This window comes from Colobus angolensis, unplaced genomic scaffold (genome assembly GCF_000951035.1).
Source record: "Colobus angolensis palliatus isolate OR3802 unplaced genomic scaffold, Cang.pa_1.0 Scaffold178, whole genome shotgun sequence".
In the NCBI taxonomy this organism is placed as follows: domain Eukaryota; kingdom Metazoa; phylum Chordata; class Mammalia; order Primates; family Cercopithecidae; genus Colobus; species Colobus angolensis.
The window spans coordinates 5,297,817-5,307,772 of record NW_012114910.1 but is presented as its reverse complement, the minus strand read 5'-3'; the positions used below and the strand labels follow the sequence as shown (position 1 = coordinate 5,307,772).

Below are 9,956 nucleotides of genomic sequence, written 5' to 3'. Positions count from 1 at the left end.
CAGTCTTCTTACTGTAGCATTCCCAGCACTGGGACAGTTCTTGGGACCTAATAGATACTCAGTACACCCTCTAGAGTGAATGAAAGCCTCAGTTTCCTCCTATGGAAAAGAAGGGTGATATTACTATACTTGCCTCGTAAGACTGAATGAAGATGAGCGACATTGTGCAGGTGACATGCTCAATTAGTGCTCACAAGCGCAGTGACTTGGATTTGTGTCCACTTCCCTCCCTCCACTGGAGAAGTGCAGGGTCAGTAAACCACTTAGCCTCAAGAGAACAAAGTATTCGTCAGGGAGTTGGAACCTGGCCGTTGTCGGGTACGTGTTCAGGGGCTAGGTTCAACCACTGGGATGACGGGGCCGGTGTGCAATGCACACGTGCCAGTGGAAATGAGACCTGACCCATAGGAGGCTCAGAGGGCTGTGTCCTGATGTCTCATGGGCAGATGGGAAACTGAGCCAGAGAGAGCCAGAGGACTTGTCTGCTGGGCCTGTGATGGGTGTGACCTAGGTCCCCCTCCACCCCTTTGCTCCAGTCTCACTAATACCTTGCACTCAAAGAAGAACAGAACTCCTTCGAGTGATCACATGTCAGTAATTAACCTTGACAGGAGGAGGATACCTGAGGCCCAGGGCACAGAATTTTGGGAAATTGTGTATGAGTGAAAGGGTGAATTGTATGTTGAAGATAAGGACCAGTGCTGGCAGGATCTGAGGCATATGGAGGGTTTGTCCATTCATTCATTTATACGCTCAACCTTTTTTCATTCAGCAAATATATACTGGATACTTCCTGTGCACTAGTCACTGTGTACAAACTGGAGATACAGGGTGGACAATGAATAAGGGTGAATTTTTAATGTTACTGCTACAGGAAAGCGGTCCCAATCCAGACCCCAAGAGAGGGTTCTTGGATCTTGTTCAAGAAGGAATTCAGGGTGAGTCCATAAAGTGAAAGCAAGTGTATTAAAAAAGTAAAGGAATAGCCAGGTGCAGCGGCTCATGCCTGTAATCCCAGCACTTTGGGAAATCCAGGCGGGTGGATCACCTGAGGTTGGGAGTTTGAGACCAGCCTGGTCAACGTGGTGAAACCTCGTCTCTACTAAAAATACAAAAATTACCCTTGCGTGGTCGTGGGTGCCTGTAGTTCCAGCTACTCGGGAGGCTGAGGCAGAAGAATTGCTTGAACCCAGGAGGTGGAGGTGAGCCAACATCATGCCACTGCACTTCAGACTGGGTGACAGAGCCAGACTCCATCTCAAAAAAAAAAAAGAAAGTAAAGGAATAAAAGAATCGCTACTCCATAGAGCAACCCCAAGGGCTGCTGGTTGCCCATGTTTATGGTTATTTCTTGATGATATGCTAAACAAGTGGCAGATTATTCATGCCTCCCCTTTTTAGACCATATAGGGTAACTTACTGATGTTGCCATGGCATTTGTAAACTGTCATGGCGCTGGTGGAAGTGTAGCAGTGAGGACGACCAGAGGTCACTCTGTGGCCATCTTGGTTTTGGTGCTGGCTTCTTTCCTGTAGCCTGTTTTATCAGCAATGTCTTTATGACCTGTATCTTGTGCTGACCTCTTATCTCATCCTGTGACCCAGAATGCCTAATCATCTAGGAATGCAGCCCAGTAGGTTTCAGTCTTATTTTACCCAGCTCCTATTCAAGATGGATTTGTTCTGGTTTAAACGCCTCTGATGTTCCCAGAAGTGAGCTTCCTAGTGGTCAAAGCAATGAGAGAAGTCTGAGCAGTTGTCAGCTCTACTGTGGCCACAAGACACATGACAACATGTTAGTTGCTCAGGAGAAGCCCAGGTTTTCCTGGCACAATGAGTATCTGAGACACCCATGTCCACTGTGATTTGTTGCTCATGTGACAGGGGCAACACACAAGGAGCTGTGCATCCTTACAGGTGAAGACTGACCACAGCAGAGAAAAACTTCAAAGACAAATTTAACACATCTACCAGAGACTCAGACTCTTTTTTCTTTTCTTTCTCTTTCTTTTTCTCTCTCTCTTTTTTTTTTAGATGGTTTTATTCTGTCACCCGGGCTGGAGTGCAGTAACGTGCAATCACAGCTCACTGCAACCTTGAACTCCTGGCCTCAAGCAATCCTCCTGCCTCAGCCTCCCAAGTAGCTGGGACCACAGGCATGTGCCACCATGTCTGGCTGATTTTTTATCATTTTATGCAGAGACATGATCCTCCTGGTTGTCAGGTTGGTCTTGAACTCCAGGTTTCCAGGCACCTGACCTCCCCAAGTGCTGAGATTATAGGTGTGAGCCACTGTGCTTAGCTCAGACTCCCTTTTCATGCATTTCCTTGCATTCTTCTTTCTCCAAACCTTTGCCCATGTTATTTGACAACCCGCCTCAATTTGCCTTCCATCTCTCCACTCACCTCTTAAAGGCCAAGTGGTAATGCCTCTCTGTGGTGGGGCAGCAGAGCAGGTGTCTGTCCACTTTCTGACCCTCACTCCTGTTCTCCTAGACTGCCAGGAACTCCTGCCACCGCCACCGGCTCCCATGGCCCACATACCCAGTGGGGGTGCCCCAGCAGCGGGGGCAGCCCCCATGGGTCCCCAGTATTGCGTGTGCAAGGTGGAGCTGTCGGTGAGTGGCCAGAACCTACTGGACCGGGATGTTACCTCCAAGTCCGACCCCTTCTGTGTCCTCTTTACAGAGAACAATGGCAGATGGATCGAGGTGAGGCTCTCCCGTGTGTCTGCAGTGGGTAAGGGGGTGGCTAGGCTGCTGGGGAGGGGGAGTCTCCCAGGACTGGGATCTAGGGACTCCAATAGAAGTAGCTGGAGTGTGGGCTGGTGGCAGGGGATTACTTGGTAAACTGTTACTCTTAAAATAAAATTTTATTTTAAATATATTAAAAATATTACTTTGTGTTTATTACAATTAAAATCTATAGATTTATAGTTATATACTTTATATTGATTATTTGATATCTCTTTTTTTTTTTTGAGACGGAATCTCTATCTGTCCCCCAGGCTGAAGTGCAGTGGTGAGATCTCAGCTCACTGCAACCTCTGCCTCCCAGGCTCAAGCGATTCTCCTGCCTCAGCCTCCCGAGTAACTGGGGCTACAGGTGTGCACCACCACGCCCAGCTAATTTTTGTATTTTTAGTAGAGACATGGGGTTTCGTCATGTTGGCCAGGCTGGTCTTGAACTCCTGACCTCAAGCAATCCACCCGCCTCAGCCTCCCAAAGTGCTGGGATTACAGGCATGAACCACCACACCCCATCTTGTTATAAATTGTTATATACAGTTAAAATTTTATAGGTTTACAAAATGTTTGCTCCCACTTTTAAATAACCTTTCCCTATTATTTCTAAATGAACACATGGTCAGTAAGAAACAGAAACAGTGAGCTCAGGCTTTGGGGGCTGGTCCAAGGCCCAGTGATGCTACTCCCTGCTGTGTGGCCTTAAGCAAGTGGCTGTCCCTTTCTGAACCTGTCTCCTCATCTGTGAAATTATTATATTTTTTTTCTGCTGACTCCCTTGGAAGGCCCAGATCTGGGGATATTAATGGTGCCCCAGGCAAGGACTTCTGAGCTGGAAGACTTTGGCTTGAAGGTTGGAAAGAGTTGCAGCTTGAGGAAGGATGTTGAGAAACCTAAGCTGTTAAGACCTTCAGGTTTTAAAACTTGCTTTGCTTTTGCAGAAGGAAACTATTGGAGTAAATGTAGAGAATCCAGATAAACCCAAAGGAGAAAATCAAAATTGTTGGGAACCCACCTGTCATAGAGAACCACTGTTAACAGTTTGGTATCCAGCCTTCCAGATGGCTTTATATGCATGTGTATTTCCCAAAAGATGTGTGTACTTTCTAATGGATATTTAACTAGGCCACGGTGGGAGTTCACCTGAACATACTGTGGTTTACAAAGAGTTCCCATGGATGTTGGCTCCTTCTTGTGATGCCAGGAAAACAGTGTGGGATTGTTGACCCACTTTACAGAGGGGGATACAGGGCTCCAGAGTGGGTAGGGACTTTTTCGTGTCACTCAGTGTGTTGATGGTGTAACTGGAAGTGGGAGGTGGGACATGGGGCCAGCTGAGGACTCCTGGGGGAGCCCTAGGCCTGTGAGAGGCGTGTCTGGGGGCACAGTTCCCCTCTGCCAGGTCTCTAGAACCCCTGAGTGCCCCTCAGGGAGTGGCATCCCCCTGACTCACGGCACACCCCCCACCCTCCCTGACAACCTCTGCCCCCACCCAGGCCAGCCACCCTGGATAAAAATAGTCCAGGGCCAAGACTTCCTCAGTGCCTGCTGCTCCAGCCCTTGGAAATGGACTGGGTGTGAGGTAAAGTCAACACAGCCTGGGCCCCAAAATAGACTGTCACCCGGACTCCGCGGTTTGGGGCCTCAGCATCCGGAGGCCAGGAGGCGGGTTTCCTGTCCCAGTGCCACTGCTGACCCACAGTCCAAGGCCCTGTCCTCAGCCAGGCTTTGGTATCCACAGTAGGTGGGGTGTTGGGCTGCACAGTGTCAGGATTCTATAAAGATAGAATCCCTGCACCCCCGTGGGCAGTCCCTGACCCCACCTTCCCCCAAGAATCCTCCCTTCTTTTTGTTTCCTTTCTCAGTTTCCATGTAAAATGTGGTTTGAAAAAGGGGTTTTCCCAAAATAAAAAGCGAAAACCACAGGTAGTCAAATCCTTTCCCTTTACAGAGGTGGAAACTGAGGCAAAGGTGGGGAAAGGGCCTTGTGTCCTCCATCTCTTACCCAGACAGGGCAGGGCCCGAGCTCTTACCCTGGCACCTGGGTATGGAACCAGGACCGAAGAATTAACAGTGTGGGTAGTAGAGTCAGACCTCGGTTTCAAATCTCGGCCCTGCTGTCCAACCTTGGGGAAGTCACTTAACCTCTCTGTGCTTCAGCATCCTCGTCTGTGAGCTGAGGGTAGTGAGTCACAGACCATGACCACGAGAGCCTGGCACAGAGTAGGCGTTGTACAAGTTAGCAGAATGATTTCCAGCAGCCTGCGAGGGCTTGGACCAGCTGCCTTCACTCTGACTTCCATTTCCCTGCCCCTCTGCTAGTACGACAGGACAGAAACCGCGATCAACAACCTCAACCCCGCCTTCTCCAAGAAGTTCGTGCTTGACTATCACTTTGAGGAGGTACAAAAGCTCAAGTTCGCGCTCTTTGACCAGGACAAGTCCAGCATGCGGCTGGATGAGCATGACTTCCTGGGCCAGTTCTCCTGCAGCCTGGGCACGGTGAGCTGGGCCCTCCTGGGTGGGGGAGCAGGGGCCCAAAGACTGGACAGCCCCTCAGAAAGTCTCTTCTCGCACTGTCTTTCCATAGCCCCATCTTCCTGGGTAGGTCCCAAAGTGCAGATGCAGAGTAGGGAACAGCCTTGGCGGGTTTGAGGCCGGGCTGAAGAGCTCCCATCTGGAGGGGCAGCCAAACAGACCGGGGCCCCAGGTGGCCAGGGATTCTGATTGTTAGATATAATCAGGTGTGGTCTTGACCTCCTGGGGTAGGAGCATCTGACCAGCAACCAAGATGCCCATAGTAGTCCCGCTTTATGGCAGACTCACTGTGTGACCTTGAGCAACTTCCTTTCCCTCTCTGGGCTATACTTCCCCATCCATCTCAGTCCTTGGTAAGTTCCTGGAGGCCGGGAGCAAGCAGGGCTAGGTGCCCCTGACACAAGTCTCAATCATTCCTTATGGCTGTATGCCCTTGGGCAAGCTCCCATCCCCCTCTGGGCCTCAGTTTCCCCACATTTCCCTTGGGGATTATGATGACTGCTCTGCCTAGCCTAAACTGTTGACGAGGGAATGAAATGGAAAATGCTTTGAAGGGTCCTAGTGGAGACTGAAATGTCCGGGGCCTTCCAGGAGATGGTGACCATGCAGAACGCAAGTGACTGCCATGGTTGTGATGTCTACTTTTTGTGTAAGAAGCAGGGTACAGTAGTCAGGGTCCCTACCCTGTGGTGTAACTGAGAAGAGAGCTTAAGGGCTTGTGGACAGGGCAGGAACTGACAAGGGATGGGGAAACCAACCCAGGGCTTGGCCCCAGAGGAAAGCTGACCACCTTCACTTGGAAGGAAGGCAGGGTGAGGAAGTGGCATTGCCAGGGCCTGGTGAGACCTGTGGCCCATAGAGGGGGGCCTCTGGACTGCAACTTAGGCAGAAGCCAGAGTAATGAAGAAGCTCCCATCAAACCGGGGCCCCCACTGCTCACGCCACCTGCTCTCCCGTCTCTTGCCTGTCCCCTCAACTGGCTGAACCTCTGAAAGTCAGAGGACAAAAGAGCCAGGTGGCACAGTCCCAGGGCACAGAGCAGGTGCATGGATCTGGGGAGAAGAACTATCCCCGCAGGAGCAGGACTAGATCATACTGGTGTGTGCTCCCCGCTGCACAGGATGACGCTCGCACTGCACCCAGGAAACATGAACCATGCTGGCCCCTGAGTGCAGGGGGCAGACACAGGTGGGAGGGCGACTTTTCAATGTGGCTCACTTTTCCTCTCTATGTCGTTTTGATTATTGCACCCTGTGTGAGTGTATTACCTATTCAAACCAATAAAAATACATAGAACAAGTTGGCTAGGCTCTATAGCTCATGCCTGTAATCCCAGCACTTTGGGAGGCCAAGGCGGGAGGATCGCTTGAGGCTGGAGTTCGAGACCAGCCTGGGCAACATAATTAGCCCTTGTCTCTACCAAAAAAAAAGTTAGCCAGGCGTGGTGGCGCATGCCTGTAGTCCCAGCTACCCAGGAGGCTGAGGTGGGAGGATCGCTTGAGCCCAGGAGATTGAGGCTGCAGTGAGCCATGATCAAGACCTATCTCTAAAGGAAAATACATAGAATCAGAGCTTGACTCTCCATCAGAGATCATATCCTGAGGCAGGTGGGGTCTGTGGAATGCCTCTGGAGAAGGGAGTTGGGGGCTAACCTCCCACAGTTGTCTCCAAAATGCCTTTTCCTAGGGGCAAACTGGGCAGTGGGAGTCCAACTGCAGCTGGAGACCTCAGGCAGGTCTCTTACCCTCTCTGGGCCTCAGGCTCCTCACTGCCCAGATTGGCTGCTGTCCACCTCCCAGGGTGACAGTGACGTTCAGGCAGGTCACCAGCCAGCCCAGGACAGGAGGCAGCCCTGCCGAGTGGCGCCGGTGGAGGATTTTTCCTCCCGGGGCTTCCCCCCACTTCCTCACTGAGCACCCTTTCTCCTCTCTCCCCTAGATTGTCTCCAGCAAGAAGATCACTAGGCCTCTGCTGCTGCTGAATGACAAGCCTGCCGGGAAGGGCTTGATTACGGTACCAGTCCCCTCCCGCACCCCCTCCACCCCCACTCCACACCCTCCCCCATCAATGGGCCGCTTCCCTGGCAGATAATCACCAGCTTTGTTTGGAGTAAAAAGGCCCAACTTACAACTTAGCAACAGGTCTCTTAGCAACCGGCTCCTGGCTCCACAAATGATGCACTGGGGGCTGACAAGCTGGGGAGGCCTCCAGAGCCCTGCCAGCAGCCCCCTCCCTGCACTGGCCCCTGCCTGCCCTCCCCTGGGGGTCGTTCAGAAGTGCCTTGCCCATCAGTGCCCTGCCTGTGGCTGCGACGCGCAATGATTCCTGCAATGCGCAACGATTCCCGCGATGCGCAGCAATCCCCCCTGCGATGCGCAGGCCCTTAGCAGGAATGAGCTCCTTGGTCCTCAAAGACTCCCAGAAGCCAGGGCACCCCTGAGGCCCAGAGAAGAAGTTCCCTCGGGCAGCTGAGCTAGTGAGATCGTCCCCTGGGTTGTCTGGCTGACTTCTGAGCCCCTGTGATGCCTGGGGTGCCGGCCAGGCTGGAGGGAGAAGCCATGCCTTTGTGTGTTCCCGTGCGTTACTCCCCTGCTCTGGAACCTCCCAGGGCTCCCCACTGCCTGACCAACCCTTCGGTTCAAGGCTGTGAAGGACCCCTCAGACCCTGCCTGGCTCTCCTGCCTTGGTGTTTTTTAATCTCCTTCACTTAAATGCCCTGTGTTCAAAACATAGCCTGAACATACCCCAGGCTCTTACTGTGTTCCTGCCCCATGGGTCGCCACCTCTCAAACAACCTCCCCCCACCTCTTGGTGTTCTAACTGCCCCATCTAAATGCCTTTCCAGGCCAGGTACATGGCTTTCACCTGTAGTACTACTACTTGGAAGGCTGAGGCAGGAGGATCCCTTAAGGCCAGGAGTTTGAGGCACAGTGGGTTATGATCATGCTACTGCCCTCCAACCTGGGCAAGAGAGCGAGACCCCATCTCTAAATGAATGAATGAATGAATACCTTCACAAGGCAGCTTCCCTCCACCTAGAAGCCATCCCAGACAGACCCCACTCAGCTGGGTATGCCATCACCCCCAGCATTTCTGGCAGTTCCACTCTAGGCCTCCATCCCCTCCCCTGGGAAATGGGGGTGATAATAGGACCTACCCTATAGGGTTGTTGAGTAAGTCCCAGTGGGAGGATGGCAGGGGAGAACGGGCAACCTGGCTGGCCTCTGTCTGTGGGTCCAGAGGTCCGGATGCCTTGCATTGGGTGAGGCCATCCTAGAGGCAGGAGAGGAGATGAGGCCCCAGCGAGAGGCCCTAGCCCACTTGTGTTGCTGTGGGCAGCAGGGGAGGGAGAGAGGCCTAGAGAGGGCCTCAGCAGTCTTGAAGTCACCCAGCTAGGCCATCACTGGCTGAGCTGGGGTCAGGGAACCATAGCTGATGGGGAATGCATATAGGACAGATGACCAGTGTGAACTGATGGGACTCAGTTTCTCCCCTGGGCCTCAGTTTCCCTAGCTGCACAATCATGTGGCTGTGATGCTGACACCTTGGTGTTCTGAGGAAGCTGTGCTCTCTGTGGCTGCAGTAGAGGCAGGAGGAGGCCAGTCATGCTGCTCTCTGGCCCAGAACCTCTCCCCGGGACTCAAGACCACCTCTGGTGTCTGCTTCATCTTCCCCCACCACCCCATGGGCCCTGCGGATTTGCATAGATCCACTTCCTGATTCCTCATCTCCAGATGGGTTATTTCCCCCATTTTCCAGAAGATGGAAACTGAGGTGTGGGGAAAACAAGAGATTTGTCCAAGATCACCTGGCACTGCCCCTCCCTTCCCCCTCCTAACCCTGGAGGATTGCTCCTGGGGCACCCTGTGCCATCCTGCCTGGCAGGAGGCTGGGGGAGTCTGAGGAGCCCCTCATATCCCCGGCCTTACAGATTGCTGCCCAGGAGCTGTCTGACAACCGCGTCATCACGCTGAGCCTGGCGGGCAGGAGGCTGGACAAGAAGGTAAGGCGGGCAGAGGAGGGGCTCCGAAGGGGAGCAGTAAAGCCCCACCAGCCCCAGGGCTGTGTGGCCTCACTCTGGGGCCCCGGGCCACCACCTCCATCACATTCCAGGGACTGATCCAGCACAGGGCCCTCCTGGCCACTCCAGATTAGGACTCCTTCACCTCTGAGGTAGTGAGTGTTCCATCCCTTAGGGGTATTCAGAACACAGCTGGAAACCTGCTCATCGGGGCATCCCCATCTCACATAGTGTAAGTACATGCCAGGGTCCTTACACAATGGGGCCCTACCTGATGTGTCCCCAGTGCGCCAACTCCCCGACCTCACCCCTCCTCCCCGCACGCCACTCTGCTTCAGCCAAATCTAGCCCCTTGTCCGTGAATTAAACGAGGCACTCTCCTCCCTCAGGAGCTTTGCACTTGCTGTTTCCTCTGCCTGGGATGCTCTCTTCCTTGAATTTTCACACGGCACTCTCTCACCTCCATCAAGCCTTTGCTCCCACATCACCTCCTCAACGAGGCCTTCCCTGAAATTGGTCTTTGATTTCCCACCCTCTCCTGCTTGTCTCCTTAATACTTACTGCTGTCTAGCATACTTTCTTTTCTTTTTCTTTTTTGAGACCGAGTCTCACTCTCTTGCTCAGGCTGGAGTGCAGTGGCGCGATCTCGGCTCA

At 52.8% G+C, this 9,956-nt stretch overlaps 1 protein-coding gene across 1 annotated transcript in view; it reads left to right on the top strand.

Annotated features, from left to right (window-relative positions):
* The window catches only part of CPNE2 (copine II), a 42,407-nt gene that overhangs the window by 2,188 nt on the left and 30,263 nt on the right, over positions 1–9,956 (top strand). The window contains exons 2-5 of the mRNA XM_011938851.1: positions 2,496–2,710; positions 5,066–5,245; positions 7,220–7,294; positions 9,213–9,284. Of these exons, the coding sequence (XP_011794241.1) occupies positions 2,496–2,710; positions 5,066–5,245; positions 7,220–7,294; positions 9,213–9,284 (542 nt within the window). The remainder of the gene's footprint in view (positions 1–2,495; positions 2,711–5,065; positions 5,246–7,219; positions 7,295–9,212; positions 9,285–9,956) is intronic.